The following is a 17,811-nucleotide window of genomic DNA, read 5'->3' on the forward strand; positions in this document are numbered from 1 at the left end:
TTCGAGATTTGGGTGCTAAAAATATAGTACACCGAGGCAGATGAACCCTGCATGCCGAGAGGCCGCCTGCTGCCCGCCAAGGAGATGGGATGCAAAATGCATGAACTCTGCCGTCTCGTGTTGCATACTGCTGCCTTGAATAACAATATAGATTGCATTGAGTTTCGCTAGCGCTTACTCAGGAGGTGCAAGGAACGGTTCTCAAATGTTATTGTAAAGAGTGATAGATTCCTGTGGCGTTGACGATCGTCTTCATGATTCACAATTGATGTTATTTTGGTCGGCTCAGTTCGGTAAAGAGCTCGCTTACGGGGTGATCTACCAACTTGAGATTTAACCGTTGCGGTTGCGCAGCTGCTGGTTATCCGTGCGTTACTGGGATTTCCATCTGTAAAGTTGAGTTGAGGTCGCGCATGGGTACTTGCCCCGAGGTATTTGAGAACAAGAGTTGTTGAGCGTCTGGGATTCTTGATACAATGAAAGGATAGTCGCGCGCATCGTACTCATGAACGAGATGAATAGACACCTTAACGCTTAGAACAAGACCTGCTAGAGATGTCTCCTCCAAGGCCTTACAGTCAAGACTCTTCAGGCTGCATGACGGACTGTGATGGGTCGTTGCTGCATATGTCCTTTGCCAATCAGGAAGGCTGTCACTCCTCAAGGATGAGTCTCGGATGAGTTTGACCTCGTTTGTCACGATTAAATCTCGTATTTGTGGCAAATAATGCTCCGCTCATGACCACGTTCCTTGTTATGATGACAAGGATCTTGCTCCTGGCAGGATTTTCCGAGCCCAGACGTTACGAGACCATAGCGAGACAAAACGAGCAATAGCATAACGTAAAACGCATTGCTCATATCTTAACGTGCTCTATCATAAGCGCTAGTGTTCCCTGCTCCTTAGCGGTGTCGCCTTTGTATGTACCATACGAGGTCGAAAATAGTTCGAGAACTGGACATTATGCGATTGATGCATGATTTTGATAATGTTCTCCCCCGTCAAAGTATTGATCACTTGCCCGATATTGCAAAATCTGGTGCTTGGCCACGATGATCTCCTTGGCAATTTTTGTCGTTGCGGAGGACAATACATCCTCCGAACTTCGAAGTGCTCACGGATGTGCAGCCATTAGGCCCACCATGGCAAATGCAAATGGAAAAGAATGTTCGTGATGCAAGAGGAGGCTTGGCGAACTAACTTGGGTGGTTTTGAGTATGATCATGAGAGCGTGTGGTCCTATGCTGTGGAGCTCACGAAAGGGCAAACCGAAGAGCATTGAGAGAAATATACGCATACCTGAGACAGCATAAATACTTCTATCAGAATTCTCCTCAGAGCTCTTTTAGAATCCTGCACAGCAACATACCTCCACCTTTCACAATACTCAACATGGGTATCACGCAGTCAACTCATTCTGAACCCAATATGGGCAAAATTGTCATAGTCGGGGCTGGTGCGAGTGGCATCTCAGTGCTGCTGCACTTGGTCGAGAAAGCCAGACATGGTAAGGTCTTGCCACTTATCACTATCATCGAGAAGGATAAACGTTTCGGCCCTGGGTTAGCTTATTCTTCCTTTTGTTCGGGCACCATTATCAACATGCAGGCCGATACCATGGGGTTATACTTCAATGACCCTAAGCACTTCTCGCGCTGGAGACAAGAGCTGAGCAGTGGGCCCTTCCCGTCTCGAGACATCTATGGCCAATACCTCAAGATATGTCACAACAAGCACTCATTGCGGCTCAGAACTTGGGGTTGAGCATTTCTTTCGTCCATGATGAAGTCACCGATATTGAGTGTCAGGATGATCAGTCATTTGTGTTGACTTTGAACCGAGATGGAAAATGTCATGCAAGCCAGGTTGTGATGGCATATGGTGCAGACGGTGCTACAGGTTGTCGAGTCATTGAGGCGCGGAAGCGAATTGACCATGCCTGAATCAACACCAAAGCACATGACTGAAAGGTTTTTGAGAAGTTTCTCTCGGGATGAGGCCTCTTCCTGGAGTTGGGAATTCGTTATCAGCACTTTGGTAGACTCATTCGCACCCTCTGAAAAGAAGCAAGAAATGAGCGCCTAATTGGACGAAGTGATTCACACCTGGTATGCAAAGCAGCGCAGTGCGAGAGAGATAAACTGAGACTAAGTTCCGATAGTTTGGGGCTGGCTGACCAGCAAGGTTGTAGAGTGGTGGTGGAAGGAGAGAAGTTGTTGAGGGAGCGCGGCAGAAGCGCAAACGAGCAGTTTCTTTCCGTGCTGGCGGTTGTTTCCCCTCATCCCCGCCTGATGCTTCCACAGCATTTCCCTTCCACAGTCATTGCTGTTTTTCTAAAAGTCTCAATGTCGCTTTTTTTTCTGTCTTCTTTACAATGCCAATCATTCATGCTATCAAGGTTTGATGTGGGCCGTTCCGAATGACTAGAAAGAAACCATCATACTATAACCGAAGGTCACTACACTTACTCGTCGCATAAGCTACTTGAAATGGATAGATCCACGCTTTTCAACGTTCTTGGCTCCATAATAACTCTCTTACCACACTATTATGATGCCAATTGCTCCACTTCTTACAGACCCGGTTTGCATTCTACCTGTTTCAAGTCGTATCATGGATCCTTCTTAATGACTATTGTCTCCGGCAGTCAGTTACAAGCAGTCCGAGTGGAATGACCGCGAGCCGATTTTCGATCATGCAGAAGTTAGTATGGAACTGATAAGAAAAGTTCTACCCTTTACAAGAAGGCTTGATGGGATGCAACACAGTGATCTCTCTTTAAGCTTGATCCTACAAGCGGGGTTTGCACTAGAGCACGTCTTCGCTTCCCGCGCTGATGCCATTGCCGCTATATCTTTGTGATAGCGGCCGATTTTGCTTGGTTATCGCGACAATGTCATCGCTATAAAGCTCTATGCTCTCGATTCGAAATTAAAGCGATTGCTCAATGCCTCTCTGTTGATTGGTGTCGATTGATAGCTGCTTTTCCAAGAATAATCTGAAATGGGTTCTCGAAATCAGACTAAGAAGCATACCAAGGATGTTCTAGATCAAGTGACAGAGCTAGAGCCGACTGATGTCGATTCAATTGACCCTAGTCACGAGAAAGCTCTGGTGAGGCTCTTGGGCGATTTCCTGATCATTGTCAACCTAGGTGCTGAGCAAGGTTCAGGTGCGGCGACTGGATGCGATATTCCTGGTTGTGGGATTTCTGGGATACACATTCAAGTACCTCGATCAGACCAACATCGTGAGTTGTCTTTATGAGGTTGCTATCGAGAGTCAGAGCTGAGTCTATTCTTCAATAGAGCAATGCATATGTGTCTGGTATGCAAACGGATTTGAAACTCTATGGAAATGAGCTAAATTACTTCACCACGTTCTTTAAGTGAGTATTTCGTTCCCAATGCTTAGATTATGCTGATCTGATGGAGCATTGGTTATATGGTAATGCTATATCCCTCATGTATTATAATATCGCACATTGGTCCAGCGATCTGGCTGCCTACATGTGAAGTGAGAAATCATTGTTCCGACAAAGTTTTGCGCAGCACACTGATCAAGACCAGGTTCTTTGGGGAGTTTTCACCTGCTGCCTGTCCACTGCCACATCTGCGAAGCAGGTAACAGCTCATAGTCTCCCCGCCTTGTCAAGTTTTCATGCGATGGCTAACAATCTAAGGTCTATGGTCTTCGCTTCCTCATAGGCTTTTGTGAAGGTGCTACCTGGCCGGGATACTTTACTATTATCAGGTATGCTCTTGCATTAACAAAATGCTTACACACCGACTGAGACAAAGACTCCTAGTCAATGGTATCTTCCGCATGAGATGGCGTTGCGTATGAGTCTTTATAACATGGCTCAGCCAGTTGGTGCCATGCTTTCTGGGGCACTTCAAGGGGCACTTTCGACGAATCTGAATGGTACGCTCGGGAGAAGTGGATGGCAATGGGCGTTTTTGATCAATGTAAGTGAGGATCTTCACATATGTCATTCTATGGTTACCAACACGGCTTATCCAAACAGGGGATATGCACGATCACTGTTGCGCTTCTCGCCTACATAGCAGTGCCAGGATTTGTACGAGCCATAGCTTTTTCAAGACTGACCAAGCACTGACATGGTCAACAGCCGGAGCGGCAGAACCCGCTTTCTAGGATCTATCTCAAAACTCGACATATCGGTGAGCTGGTTTACATGGCAGAGGAACACGATTCATTGAACTGACCTGCTCAAAGAAACTGCTCTTGCGCGTACTCGACGAGTCGGCCGAAGCCCGCAGGTCGGGATCACGCCTAAAACCTTCCTCCGCGCCTTGAAGTTCTGGCATCTTTGGTTGTTCTCAAGTATGTTTGTTGAAAGATCACTTCTGTTCACATTGTACTGATCAGGCCTCAGTTGCATGGTGTATCGGCACGGGGACAACTCCAACGAGCTATTTTAACCTCTGGCTCAAATCCCTGAAGAATGCCGACGGAACAAACAAATAGTAATCTAACACAGGCATATCACAAAAAAACTTCAAGTGCTAACCTAGGATTCCAGCTCAGTTGCCATGTTGAATTACCTGCCCATTATCGGCCAGGCTATACAGCTCGTCGCTGAGATCCTCTTCAGTGGTCTCAGTGATTTCTTCGGCACCAGACTCCCCTTTCTACTTTTGCATGCTGTAAGCCTGTCCCTCATAATGACTTCCGAACTCGTCATCTTGCAGAATATTAATGTTTAGACAGGCGATTAACATCACATCCCTCATAATTCTGGTCATTCGCCCAAGCAACGAGACTGCCTACATGGTTGGCTGGTATATGAACTATATTGGAGCGTAAGTGAACCGATCAGACGACAATCGCCAAGTCGATTTTCCTATAGATCAACTTCAGCTGACTGCCAACTGGGAAAAATGATTCAGTGTCTCCACCATGCTCCTATGTGCATGGGCGACTGCCCATCTAGAGACCGAACCTCAAGTGCGAACAGTCCTTTTCGCGACCGGCACACTCTTTTCGTATCTCCTCAGTGCCTTTCTCCCCATTGCCGCCTACCCTGCCGACGAAGCCCCTCATTGGCGCATTGGAGCCAAACTCTATCTGGCTCTTTCAATTCTAGCGGCTATACTTTTCGTCGCTATTTATCTTGCTTTCAGGTGGGAGAAGCGCACGAAAATCACGAGAGAAGGGGATCTGCAATCCGGTCGGGAGCATGTTAAGCAACAAGAAAGGGTCTCCCAAATCTGAGAATCATGTCTGAGACTACTGAAGCAGATCCTTTGCTAAATTCCTAGCTAGGTGAGTCGTATAGCGTATTTCAGTCCACTTGCCCTGTCATCATTACACTATGCTGCGGAAGATGGCTGTCAAGGCGATAACGTGTTGCTGGTTCAGAGAGGATGTCCCGGAAGTAGCTTCCGAAATGTAAAGCACATTTTAGCAACCTTGTCTATGCCACCTTAGCAGAAAGCAATAGAAGGAATCTTTGATATCGAAGATATTAGTCTGATTAGTGGAAGTGGATGCTATCCGTAGAGCACTGAGTGTACTGAACTACTACTGAACAAGTACGAACTGCGGAGGTTTTTCTCTCATTTGGAGTATAATCAGCTGCTTTTCGTTTTATCCTAAAACTTGAGATCAGATGATGGCAAGTGAGCGAAAAGCAAAGACGCTCCCGACACGCTCAGCGGATGGAGGAGCATTCCGGATTAACCGTACAGTTAGACTATGATTGGATCATAGAGCCTTGGTGTAAAGCCTAATTCAGAGCGCATGAAAAATCAACCCAGGCTACTCTTCCGCTTCTAACGGCGGTAGCAAAGAAAGACACACGGAGATTTTAGGACCCTGGGTCCCTTCATGGCAGATCTCGATGCCCATGTGGAAGGGGAAGGGGGGAAATTCTAAAAATAGCAGAATGGAAATGCCAAGAGGTTGAGCCATCATTCTCGGCCCGTACCAAAACACCCAGATCGCCCTGCCCTACGGGATCCGCGCGACCTTTAATCCAACTTCAAGTCATTGCGCGAATCCTGTTAAGATGCCGGTATCGAGCCACCCACCCACCATGAATCCCACTGTAGAGGAGGTAGAGGACGAGAGTAAGCCTAGTCCTGGTAGCGGTAATTCCGATACCGCGCAGCAGCCATTGTCATGGGCTGAGGTGTGTAAAATTTCTTCCGACGAGCTGGTCCCCTTCATGGGGAGGCCAGCGTTTGCATTTTTTTTTGGTATTAACGAGTGAAAACTTTTTGCGGGATGCTTTAGGTTTGCTCGCAGCATGAATCGCTGCTGGCATCGCACTTGGCGCTGCTGCAGCAGGTCCAGGGCGAAGTTCCGTCCAATGGCGACGCATCGCGGTTGGTTTCCAACATGCTGGAGCGGACGAAGAAGTTGATGATGCAGTTCAAGGTCATCAAAGGAAAATTTGTGAGTCTCCCGTGGGCTTTCCCCTGGCAGATTATGGCGTCAAAATGGTGCTGATTTCTCGGAATAGAGCTCCAGTAAGTCGAAACGTCTTTTCGCCGGCTTCAGAGATTGATTGCAGGAAAAGCCTTTCCTGCTGCATCCACGGCTTCAGGAAACTGACCGACCGGACTGACTGATGATCTGATAGAGAACCTTGGCGCCGAGAAAATCTCGCGCGCAGGTCCTGCTGATCTGGATATGACATCTTCCCATCAGGAGGGTGATTCGTCTGGAAATGATCTGCGGGCGAAAGGTCGGACGAAACGAGCTCGCACAGAGTGCAATGAGAGGGAGAGTGCAATACCGCTGGCCGCGGCTCAAGCTGTCCTCCCTGAGCATCCCCGTCACCACAAGCGCAAGCGCCTGATCAAGGTGCAATCTGGGGATGAGGTGGACGTTAGAAACATCACCCCGGTGTCAATTGAGACGGAAGACATCTCCGAGGAAGTCCAACGACGACTGGCTATTCGAGAAGAACAGCGCAGAAAGCGGAGCACCGCCAAAGTCGAGAAGCGAAAGAGAGACAGCATGACCTCCACCGGGAGTGCAGCGTCTCCCGGAGCTGTTACGAGACATCCCAGAAAAAAAATGAGAGCGATGGACAGCGCATGAAACTTCGACACTATTGTAAGGAAGGTCGTCAACGCAGGTCCACAACCACTCTTCCAATTGCAATGGGATCCGATTGTCGGGTCAAGCCATACGACAGGGCAACTATGCTATTAGACAGCGCTTCTATTTTTGGCTTCATTGGCACGGAACAGAAGAGAGCTCCCAGGCATGTAATATCAATCTTCGCTGGAAAACCTTATTTGTGGTTTATCTGCAGTAATAATCCCGATGATTGGGTCAATCGAACTGACAAGCAGCAGCTGGGGTGATCTTGCATTACCTCCAGACTGTGCCATACTTTGTGCTAACTTTTTCGCAAGGGTAATATGGCTGCTAAGTGGTGTCCGGTCGTCATCTCTGAGGCAATTATATCAACATCTTGACGGCCGCAGCAGAATTTTTCTTGAGAGCATCATGACACTATCGAGGGGAGGGGGGGGTATACCCCCACCCCTTCCCCCCCGACCTCTCTGGATTCTTTCTCTCTTCTCCTTCTCTCTCCAGACTACCTAAAACAAAAAAAAGGAGTCTCAAAAAAAACTGTTTTTGCTTTAAAACTGCGTTGATTTTGAAACCCTATACTCAATATCCGTTAACCTCCTAATCTGTGGGACACGGACAAGTCTCACTTGCTTTATTGTTCTGCGTTGATTTTAATTGCGTTGCTTTTTTACTACCTATTCTACAATCCGAACTCCCTTCATTCAATAGGACTCTACAAAAGTTCTATCGCCATTATGGCAAAGGTTATGAGCATTCATGACCTTGAGGTGCGCTTCGGTCATCTCAAAAAAGTCGGCCATGGCAGCTCCATCCTACAAAAAGGCCGCATCCTACAGAAAAATCTGGGGCTGCCGAAAAATCCTGGCCAATTCATTAACGGCCAGGGCCTCAGCGGGGAGTGCCAGGCTTCTCCAGGTGACAACCGGGGCCCTGTTTCTTGTCTTCGCTATTCCCCCAATTCTGCTCGTTGCCGCTCCCCCCGACGACCAAAAAAGGTCACTTGGGACCTTCCTATGGCCGAAGCACCTCCTCTGGAAGAGGGGGTTGTGAACGCTGCCCTCAATCCTCTTTCTTTTCCTCGTCCCTTGAAAAGCCCTCGCCGCTGCCGCTCCCCCCGGCGAGCTGAAAAAGTCACCTGTGACCTCCCCGTGGCCGAAGCACCTCCTCTGGAAGCGCCGGACGTGGAGATGGTGGACGCCCCTCCATTGGAGGAGGCCATGGTGAAGAGTACCAATGACTACGGAGATTTGTGTTGTCGCTTAGAAGAAATGTCGTTGGATGTGGTGATGGAAGACGCTCCAGCTTTGGACCTTCTCTGGTGGGTGGCGACGATGTCGATGGAATGAGTGCAGCTTGAATAACTTCAGCTCCCTCCTTTCATGCTTTTTGTATCTCTTCTTTGTGAAAATCTGAAACCTCTCTCCTTGAGGGACCAGAACAAAGTCAAAAAATCCAAATCCGACAAAAAAGCAAAATCCTCCTCATGTACTTCACTCTCTTCTTTCAAGCATGTGTTTGTGACCCCCTCATGGGGTGTTCGTGTTTGTCGATGGACTGAGCAAAAAGCTCCCGTCATGTATTTTTCTTTCCTTCTGCCTTCGTGGACAAAAAAAAGTCCATAAAGCAAATTCAAATGCCTGCCTCTGTGGACCAAAAAGTCCATAAAGCAAATTCAAATGCCTGCCTCAGTGGACCAAAGAGTCCATAAAGCAAATGCAATCAATTCCTGCCTCTGTGGACCAAAGCGTCCAGAAAGCAAAAGCAATCAATCCCTGCCTCTGTGGACCAAAGCGTCCATAAAGCAAATATCCGAAAAAAAATCAAAAGTCTTCAATCTCCTTTCCCCTGGAGGACCAAAAAAAAGGTCAAAGCTCCCAAAATCTGTAAAAACAGATCAATCACCCACGAAGAAAATATCAAAAATCTCAGCACCCCAGCTGTACGGGATACCTGTGTACAGCACCTGGGCAAGACTTGCACCTCTACGTGGTGTCCAGGACCAGTAGCCGGAAGGTGAAGCTAAGCAAGTCCACAATAGCTTCATGTGCAGAACTGTGAATCAGGGGTCATCCTGAGAGTCTTGTTAGTAGATGGACTGACCAACATATTCACAAATGCTTTTGTTACCTTCAAATCAGTCGCCAGATGTCTAGTCAGTCCTTCAGTAGCCATGAAGAAGTTCAAGACTCCAATCTATTCAATTAAATGTATTGTAGTCAGCCCGGACAGTCGGACAGGAGAGATTCACTTCCAAGTTAGGGCTTGAGTACTGGTAGCCTCGACTGGCGTGCTTGCCTTAGCAAGCTGAATTCACCGCACAACTTTGGACTGGCACTTGCCATTTGATCTGGGGGTTGGCAAAGGTACAGTACAGTATCTCTTGAAGCATTCCTTTCATTCACAGACAATCATATTTTGCTCCCTCGTGAATTGACTTCCCAGATTCTTTGTCCCCAAACTTCCACTTCCCACTTTCTAAGCCCCATGTTCTCTTGTCTCTCTCATCCTGTCCCTTTCTTCTTCTCCCTTCATCTCCTTGCTCTCATACTATCTTGACACGTCTTTTTTCTTGTGCCTCCCAAACAAGAGCGGATTCTAAACGCGCCGAATTGCTCAACTTAGACCCGAATTCAGAGCGTTTCTGCTTTAGACCTCCGCCTTATCCAGATTCGGCACGTCCGTCCTCATCTATGGAGGGTCATTTCTGAGAGTAACATTTATGAGGTTTGAACTCAGATTTGTCCGCACTCTTTTCCCTTCTGCGTTTGAGACACGCTCGCTGACACCAGTCTACGAAGGTTCAACGAACCTGACAACATGGTCAAGGCCATGGAGTCTCCAAGTTCCGGAGAGCATGTTCGCGGCTCTCGAGAAGACGAAGATCACTGCACCACTTGCCAAACGGATAGCAGACCGTATTCCAACTGCAACCTAATCAAACGATTATGCGAACAATGCCTGATCGTGGCCAATGCCATCGATATCCTCCACCTTGAAAGCATGTTCGCAGCTCTTACAAGTCGGCCATGGCAAAGCGGGGACTGCAGTAGACCGATGGCTACGCAACGCAGGGTATACGCTTCTAGATTTCGCTTAACACTCTTGACTAACGCGGAGGCAAAGCTCTACGTCTAAAATACTCGCCCAATATTTCTCCATGCCGTCGCCCCACGGCGAAGGCGAAGGCCAGACATAACAGGACATGGTGGTGAAGGACGTTATTTCCGCCACCGGCCCACAAAATCCCCTCATTGTACTTCTGCTGAACAATGCATTGATGAATGATGGAGTCTCAGATTGTTTTGCTCTAAATCTGCGTTGCTTTAAAACACCGATACTCAAGAAACCCGAATAACCTCATTTTCTGTGGGACACGAACAAAATATTTCCACAAGTCTCACTTGCTATTACGTTCTTGCTTTGCTTGCAATTGCGTTGCTTTTGACACCTATACTTGAATCCGAATTTCCCCGTTATGGGACTTTGAAAAGTTCTATATTACCTGGACTTCCAACCAAATCGCCTCCGTTCCCTGTTGTCCCTGTCTTCAATGGTGTGAGTGCATAGTTTTTCTATGAAACGAGGCTGTACAAACTTCAAGCCTCGATTCCTGTCCGTCGATCACTCATGTTTCTACAACAATGTGCTGCTGAGTTTCTTCTAGGTTATCTGATGATAGACACCATTGTGCTGGACCCTGTTCCCTTTGCTCCCCGAAAAGGCGTGCCTCAGTTCCAATTGTGGCTTTTAAAAGCGACAGGAGCGCTCGCGCCATTCAAAAGGTCCACGGGGTTCTCCGCAAGCTGTTCGACAAGGGTCCGGAACAAGCCCACAAGGCGCTGAAGAAGGCACGAGAGGCAGTCACTCTAGTGTCTCTGGCTAACAGAAGACGGAAGAGAGCGTCCGGAGACGCCGCTGGCTAGGGTTGAGGAGATGGTTAGTCCAGTTCTCAATCCGGTCTATACATGCACGCTCTGTGGAGAAGTACGTTTCCTGATGGTTTTCTGGGACGTGTTCTGCAGTGTCTGGGTGAAAGGGCCATTTGATGAAATGCTATGACCTGGGGGCAACACTGAACGGTTGCCCGCCGTTCCCTGCGCGGGGGAAGGCGATCCGGTCGCCGCCATCGTCGCCAGGATCTTCGTTGACTTGAGTATGCAAGTCTAATGTATACATGTCTGTTGATGGGGCCTGAGAAGCTTTCTTCTTGTTGAGGACATTGTATTAGTTAAGATGACCTTATTAGCTATTAACAAGTGAACCAATACCCCATACATGTGTATTATGCGCCCCAACTAAGATGTGGAGTCTCTCTAAATCAAATCCTCGCACAGACCACACCCTTTTTGACTTGAGAATAGTGTCTTTACACCGTGCTCTTTGCATTTCATGCTTCTGGAGATGATCGAATGCATGTGTTCCCTGGCAGATCAAGCCCGAGGCTGTACTAGAGGAACTACAGCGTAAATCACATTCGCAAATCTACAGGTTCGAAGCAAGTATCACCGCATGAATCATCTAACTACTGCAATTATAGACCATGAAGCACGAACTCAAGGGCCGCAGCTGATACAGTACAAAATGGTAGGCAAGTCACATGACTGATCTGCGGCATGTGGCACAATCGCCCGCCGTGAATTTCCACCCTCCCCGTCGATCATTGCAAAGCAAGTCGCCGCTGATAAGAAGACCATCACCAGCAACGAAATCTATCCATCCATTATAATAGTTGAATCATACCATCTCAACTCAAGAAATCAAGTCCGTGACCTGACACGCGAGTCGAGCGAAAGACCTCCACCAACGCAAAATCTCCCAACCATGGCCCCCGAACAACCCCCCACCACTACCTCCGAGGAGCACCAACAACAACTACCACCACAACAGCAGCAGCAACAACAACAACAACAAACCACTCTCCAATCCCAACGCGAAGCCGACTACCAACGCTTTAAGACCTACGCCGCCTGGACCTTTTTGATCGCATCTCCCATCCTCATGGCCCTCCCACCCCGCAAACTCGACAATCTCACCGTCCTCCAACTCAGCGCCTTCTCCATCTCGGCCAACCACCTCACCCGCGAACGCACCGGCCGCAGCATCGTCGATCGCCTCGAGGATAAGATCTCGTCCAACCGCCACGGCCACGGCCCGAATGCGCTTACTTCACTTGGAAGTGGGTTGCCGAGTGAGCGGGCGCTGGAGATCCAGGCCCGGTTGCGCGCGGATCGGGAGCGGCAGATTGAGGAGGCGAAGGGGGAGGAGTTGGCCAAGTTGAAGGCTCGCGAGGAATTCGAGAAGCCTGTTTTGGAGAGAGTGTGGATGGGTGGGGAGACGGAGGGGTGGAAGGAGCGGAGGTTAAGAGAGGAGCAGAAGGCGCTCGACGAGGGGAAAGGGTATGGGGACTTGATTCGGGAGCATATTTGGGATGTTTGGACTTGGGGGAAGGGAGATGAGGAGGGGAAGAAGTGAGGGGCGATGGGGTAAGGTGAGTTGGGAGTCGGTAGATGATGCATGGGGTGGTGTCTATGATATTCTCTACTTCTTGGGGGTTGGGGGGGATGGTGGTGATGATTGTGTATATGTATGGATGTTTGTTTGGCGTTGGGGTCTCTAAAAGATTTGGGTTTCGAGGTGGTGTATGATAGATAGTATGCTGAGGTGAGATGAGACTACAGAATGAGCATCATCTTCGTTCTTCTTTCGCTTGGTTTGAATCCTGGTGTTTTGACATATACTGTAGTTTTGGGTACGCTCAGAATTGGGACCTAATTATGAGTCATGTCTTCGAGCAAGCAGTGTTCATCACAGCAACCTTTCAACTTAGTTGCTGAGGTCAGCCATACTCTCTAGACCCGATCAATTCGAGTATGGTGACTCTAGCACGAAGCAAATATGTATCTCCGGCTTGACAGTTTCTAGGCTGGCAGTAACTCTTCCACAAGTATTATTATTCGCTCACCCGATCCTTCTTGACGAACAATTGTGCCCCCAAGTACGCCGTACTACTCAAGCAGAATTTGTGCGTCAACTTTTCCATCGACACTATATCATACTTTCCGGCAGCTTCCACATTGACTGCCCATAGTTACAATCAATCAGTCAATTCTGATGACGCGATTCTACCCGAAGATGCGCTCACAAGAGCCACCGTGGGGTCCATCCGCCTCTGACAGTGGCAAACATGACATCAAGTGAACGAAGAACAATATGGAGTACACCCTGTGAGCCTAGAACTAGACATACTGGTCCTATTGAGCATACAATAGCAGGCAACTCTGCTCGGCCGAAATTGCCTGCAGCCCGGCAGGATGGCATCGGCCGTCTCTAATCTCGTGTCTGGCCAACTCGACTGATTGATTGCACTCATCAATAGCGTATCGAAACCGAGCTAATTACGCTCTGATCGCGGAGCTGTGGCCGATTTTACGTAAGAGCTATGCGAAGAGCGGAGTAGCTTTCTCCGAATCGGAGGGTGCGCGGAATTGTGAGGGATCTGATGATAAGAGAAGGTTAGAGCCAGTGTCGAGGTAGTTCTTTTGCCCTCATACTTGTTCAACAAGTGCTGCAGCGTTTGCTGTATGGCAATGGGCTGCCAGCGCAACGATCGCAAAATTCTTGCAGGATATGAGGCAATTCCGGCTTGGCTCGAGCTAGCCGTTTAAGCAGTGCCCGGCTGCAGGAACCGTTTCAACCCACACTAGGCTATATAAGGACTAGTAACCACACCAAAGCACGTGCCTCGCACAAACCAAGGGCAGATCCTGAACTGGGAAAACTTTCACGCTTCGTCTTCTCGAAAAACTGTAAATCCCCTTCGCCACACCAAGTTCGCCATGGCTCCTCCAATTCCAGTCCGAGTCTCCATGCAGTAGAGGTTCTCCATCCAATAATCTTGTTCCCCTGTCATCTTGAGCTTGTATCTTCACGAATGAATGACTAATTCGCATGTTCAATCGCAGTCACCGTCCCGCGGGCCAAGTGGAGGCCGCATACGGCAACTCACCATACAACGGCACGCTTTCGGTGGGGAAAAGTCGCCCGCTTAGTATCAATATGGAATGGTGCCAATCCGGTTCCCGATGTCGTGATGGCGATTGCACACTGCGGCGACGGTGGAAGAAAAAAAAAAAGTGGCTCTCCGAGCGAGGCCGACGTTCGGTGGCAAGCTGCGCGGTTCGTCTGCTTGTCATCGATTGATATAATTGTCTCCAGTCTTCCTCCTTCCAAGACATTTTCCCCCTCATCCCACATTTCAGCTTCCCCCCCCGGACTTTTCCTGCACTGTGAGCACCTGCCACACCTTCGGCGCAAACGATGTACGACTCTTCAGTCTCCGCCGCGGAGAATAAGATTGAGCATCATGGAAGCGGTGATCCGAAGGTGCCCAACTATTATGGCGAAGAAGATGGTGCCCCGGTAAAAGGGGAGCTGGAGCTCAATGTTGGTGGCCGTGGTGCCACTCAGCGTCGTCTCAAGAACTACCACATTAGCATGATTGGATTCTGCGGTGGTATTGGAACTGGTCTCTTCGTTGGAACCGGCTCGGCCTATGCGAAAGCAGGGCCTGCCGGATTGTTGTTGGCATATATTGTCGTGGGGTTTGTGCTGTGGTGTGTCATGCAAAGTATCGCCGAATTGGCGACCGTCTTTCCTACTGCAGGCTCCTTCCCCCACTGGGCTACTCGGTTCATCGATCCCGCCGTCGGTTTCTCTCTCGCCATCACTTACGGATACTGTTACACTATTGCCATTGCTTCGGAGGTCTCCGCGGCTGCGGTAGTGGTGAGCTACTGGTCGGATATAACTCCGGCCGTGGTAATAACAGTCGGGTTAGGACTGATATTAATTATCAACCTGATGAGTGTCCGTTTCTATGGTGAGAGTGAAGTCGTGTCAGGTGCCGTTAAGGTCTTGTGTTTTCTGGGCTTGGTGGTCGCCGCCATCGTGATCACCGCAGGCGGCGGCCCGAACCACGAGACCATCGGCTTTCGCTACTGGCACAACCCTGGTCCCTGGACCAACTATAATGGCATTACAGGACCTACAGGTCACTTCCTTGGGTTCCTTTCGGCCTTTGTCAACGCCTCCTTCAGCTTTGTTGGTGTCGAGACCGTCGTTATCGCCGCCGCCGAAGCCATCGACCCGCACCGCGCCATTCCCAAGGCAGCGCGTCGCGTCACCTACCGCATCGCCTTTTTCTACATTCTCGGTGCCCTGCTGATTGGAATGATCGTTGATCCCCGGACTTCTGGCCTCACCTCGGGCTCTGGCAATGCCGACAGCTCCCCATGGGTCATTGCCATCAAGCAAGCTGGCATCAGTGGTCTGCCTTCGGTTGTCAACGCCTGTATTTTGGTTTCTGCCTGGTCCGCCGGTAACTCCTACTGCTGGGTCGGCTCTCGCATGATCGTGGCCATGACGACCGACCGACAGCTTCCCCAGTTCTTCGGCAAGGTCACCAAGAAGGGTGTTCCGTACGTGGCGGTGGTCGTCTCCTGGCTCTTCGGGCCTTTGGCGTATCTGAGTAAGTTTCCCCTATGACCTTGAGTACAAGTTCACGTTTTAATCAGTCCGTTCAGGTCTCGGAAGTGGCGGTCCTTCTCAAGCCTTCACTTGGCTCCTCAACCTCAGCACGGTTGCCGGCTTGATTGCTTGGGCGACCCTCTGCTTTTGTTACATTCGCTTCCATCGGGCGATGAAGGTTCAAGGTCAGAGTCGCGATACTCTGCCTTGGCAGGGTCCTTTCCAGCCCTACACTGCGTGGGTGGGATTCATCGGATCCACTATCATTACGCTCGTGGCTGGCTTCCCCGTGTTCCTTAAGGGCAACTGGTCCACCTCGGACTTCTTCGCCTCGTACGTCGGTATCCCAATCTTTGTTGTGCCAATTATCCTTTGGAAGATTTTCAAACGCAGCAAGGTTAGTATCATCTCCGCATGCCTGCATTCTTGTTCTGTTCGTTAACGTGTTGCCTCAGTTCGTCCGCGCATCCACCTTGGATCTCTGGTCTGGTCGCCTAATGGAGGGAGAGATCATTATCAAGGACCACGGACCGAAGACGCCATTGAAGCGCTTCGTCGATTGGATCTTCTGAGTACATATGTTCTTGTATATAGACTTGTATATTACTTTGACGTTATACCCATGAAACTTTTTTTTTTCAACACTTGCAGGCCCCATAGATGCAGTACTGTTCAGGTTGTTCGGATTACTAAGTAGTCTTGTCTTTTTGAAAAGAATAATGTACAGATGACGTATAACTTGAATGTATAGAATTATGAAAACTGTTGTCGGAGCTTGGCGATGTCATGATGGGACGCTTTGCAGCAGCCGCCCACGAGGATCGAGCTGAACTGGCCACTAGCTCGAGCATGATTGACAACCTCTGCAAGTTGGACTTCCCACGGACGCTGTGATCGTTAGCACCAGTAGGACTTGCTTAATCGAGTTCACAGCCGTGAAACTCAAGAATTCAAACATGCGAGAATGGGGGACACCTACCGAGTCAGCCGCCCCAGGCCCATCAGCTTTGTTCTCCCACACTTGCGTCGTGGTGTTATAGACCTCCCCCTGCGTCCCATCCGGATACAACACCAAGGCCGGCTGCTTCTTACTCCCAGCATCTTGTCGGGTCAACACCTTCTGAACGCCATCCTCAAACAACTTGACCAACCGCTCCAACCGATGCACCTTCGTACAATTGAGCCCAATCCCCCACGGCACCGCCCCAGCGCCATCGCCACCACCCAACGCCGCCGCCACCACCTCCTCCACCGAGCTCCCATCCGGCAACTCATCTCGCCCCTCAATTGGAAACACACACACCACCCAAAACGGAATCCCCATGCCGTCCAGCCCCGCCGCGCGCGCCGCGCGCCGCACCGCCCGCACCTCATCCAAGCGCGGCAGCGTCTCAAACGCCACATACTGCACCTTCTCCTGCAGCGTCTGCCCGGTTTCGTGGACGGCATCGACAATCAACCTCAGGCGCTCCAGATGCCATTGAAACAGACTCTCCTCGTCGTTGTGGGCGGCGTCGTAGGCCCCGCTGTACTCCTGGCCGGGGATCATGCACGCGCCGTAGGGACCGAGGCTCAGCGCGACCTTGCAGTCGGTGTTTGCCGTTGCGTCGGCGGCGACGGAGAGACCCGTGCGGATGTAGGGGGCGATGGCGGCGCGGGGGATGCCAGTGGGGAACTCGGGGGTCTTGGTGCGCGAAAACCCTTCGGTTGAGACTTGGTAGGTCGCAGTGAGGAGGACGTCGCTGCCGGCTGTCACGAAGGAGCGTTGGCAAGCGAGGAGGGTCGAGGGGGAGGAGATCAGGAGGTGCGAGGACCAGAGAGGCGTGCTGGTCGAGGTGAAGGTGATGGAGTGGTGGTCTTGGAGGGTGGTGCCAAGACCGCCATCGAGAATGAGGATGGGGACTTGTGTTGTCATTTTTTTTTTTGGCGGGTTGGAAATTACTGTGGTAGAGAGGCAGGCTGTGTGGTAGAGCGAAGTTGGAGGGGCGAGAGAGCTAGAGGGGAATGGTGGTTAAGTAAGTTGCGGAAATATTTATGAAGGACTTCGGGGGAGAAGAAGTTATGGAATGCGACGGATTGTGGAGGGGCCCCCGCCCACTAAGCGGGAGAATAGAGTGGGGGGCTTTCTTTACTGCGTGGTTAAATTTTAACTCACTTAAAGGCGTGCTTAAATCGGGTCGATACTCCGTCGCTCGGGCTTGGCGGGT

At 49.9% G+C, this 17,811-nt stretch overlaps 7 protein-coding genes across 7 annotated transcripts; 6 read left to right on the forward strand and 1 right to left on the reverse strand.

The window, feature by feature from the left end:
* Positions 1-1,393: 1,393 nt before the first annotated feature.
* On the forward strand, positions 1,394-1,765 carry BP01DRAFT_394943 (uncharacterized protein; the record flags this gene model as incomplete). The annotated part of the gene is made up of 1 exon (XM_025578361.1): positions 1,394-1,765. One exon carries the CDS (start codon positions 1,394-1,396, stop codon positions 1,763-1,765), a length of 372 nt encoding a protein of 123 aa, XP_025427567.1.
* A 1,239-nt stretch (positions 1,766-3,004) lies between these two features.
* BP01DRAFT_406825 (MFS general substrate transporter) lies at positions 3,005-5,364 on the forward strand (the record flags this gene model as incomplete). Its single annotated transcript, XM_025578783.1, has 14 exons — positions 3,005-3,115; positions 3,174-3,251; positions 3,310-3,389; positions 3,436-3,517; positions 3,571-3,624; positions 3,684-3,754; positions 3,810-3,969; positions 4,029-4,082; positions 4,134-4,185; positions 4,241-4,348; positions 4,401-4,491; positions 4,548-4,671; positions 4,736-4,806; positions 4,915-5,364. The coding sequence occupies 14 exons, from the start codon at positions 3,005-3,007 to the stop codon at positions 5,237-5,239; spliced, it is 1,461 nt and encodes a 486-aa protein (XP_025427568.1). The 3' UTR covers positions 5,240-5,364.
* A 671-nt stretch (positions 5,365-6,035) lies between these two features.
* Positions 6,036-7,075, forward strand: BP01DRAFT_305322 (uncharacterized protein; the record flags this gene model as incomplete). The annotated part of the gene is made up of 3 exons (XM_025572192.1): positions 6,036-6,158; positions 6,263-6,428; positions 6,612-7,075. The coding sequence occupies 3 exons, from the start codon at positions 6,036-6,038 to the stop codon at positions 7,073-7,075; spliced, it is 753 nt and encodes a 250-aa protein (XP_025427569.1).
* Positions 7,076-7,812: 737 nt separating this feature from the next.
* BP01DRAFT_386272 (uncharacterized protein) lies at positions 7,813-11,001 on the forward strand (the record flags this gene model as incomplete). Its single annotated transcript, XM_025577667.1, has 3 exons — positions 7,813-8,396; positions 9,877-10,080; positions 10,839-11,001. The coding sequence occupies 3 exons, from the start codon at positions 7,813-7,815 to the stop codon at positions 10,999-11,001; spliced, it is 951 nt and encodes a 316-aa protein (XP_025427570.1).
* Positions 11,002-11,995: 994 nt separating this feature from the next.
* Positions 11,996-12,550, forward strand: BP01DRAFT_262112 (uncharacterized protein; the record flags this gene model as incomplete). Its single annotated transcript, XM_025571312.1, has 1 exon — positions 11,996-12,550. A coding segment is annotated over one exon (555 nt), but the record flags the coding sequence as incomplete, so codon positions are not given.
* A 1,845-nt stretch (positions 12,551-14,395) lies between these two features.
* Positions 14,396-16,176, forward strand: BP01DRAFT_368913 (putative amino acid permease; the record flags this gene model as incomplete). The annotated part of the gene is made up of 3 exons (XM_025576523.1): positions 14,396-15,605; positions 15,652-16,001; positions 16,060-16,176. 3 exons carry the CDS (start codon positions 14,396-14,398, stop codon positions 16,174-16,176), a joined length of 1,677 nt encoding a protein of 558 aa, XP_025427572.1.
* Positions 16,177-16,284: 108 nt separating this feature from the next.
* BP01DRAFT_360239 (homocysteine S-methyltransferase family protein) lies at positions 16,285-17,688 on the reverse strand. Its single transcript, XM_025575876.1, has 2 exons — positions 16,584-17,688; positions 16,285-16,492 (listed from the first exon to the last, which is right to left on the reverse strand). Exons 1-2 carry the CDS (start codon positions 17,517-17,519, stop codon positions 16,358-16,360), a joined length of 1,071 nt encoding a protein of 356 aa, XP_025427573.1. The 5' UTR covers positions 17,520-17,688; the 3' UTR covers positions 16,285-16,357.
* Between the last annotated feature and the right edge of the window lie 123 nt (positions 17,689-17,811).

The sequence above is a fragment of the Aspergillus saccharolyticus genome, assembly GCF_003184585.1.
Source record: "Aspergillus saccharolyticus JOP 1030-1 unplaced genomic scaffold BP01scaffold_45, whole genome shotgun sequence".
Taxonomy (NCBI): domain Eukaryota; kingdom Fungi; phylum Ascomycota; class Eurotiomycetes; order Eurotiales; family Aspergillaceae; genus Aspergillus; species Aspergillus saccharolyticus.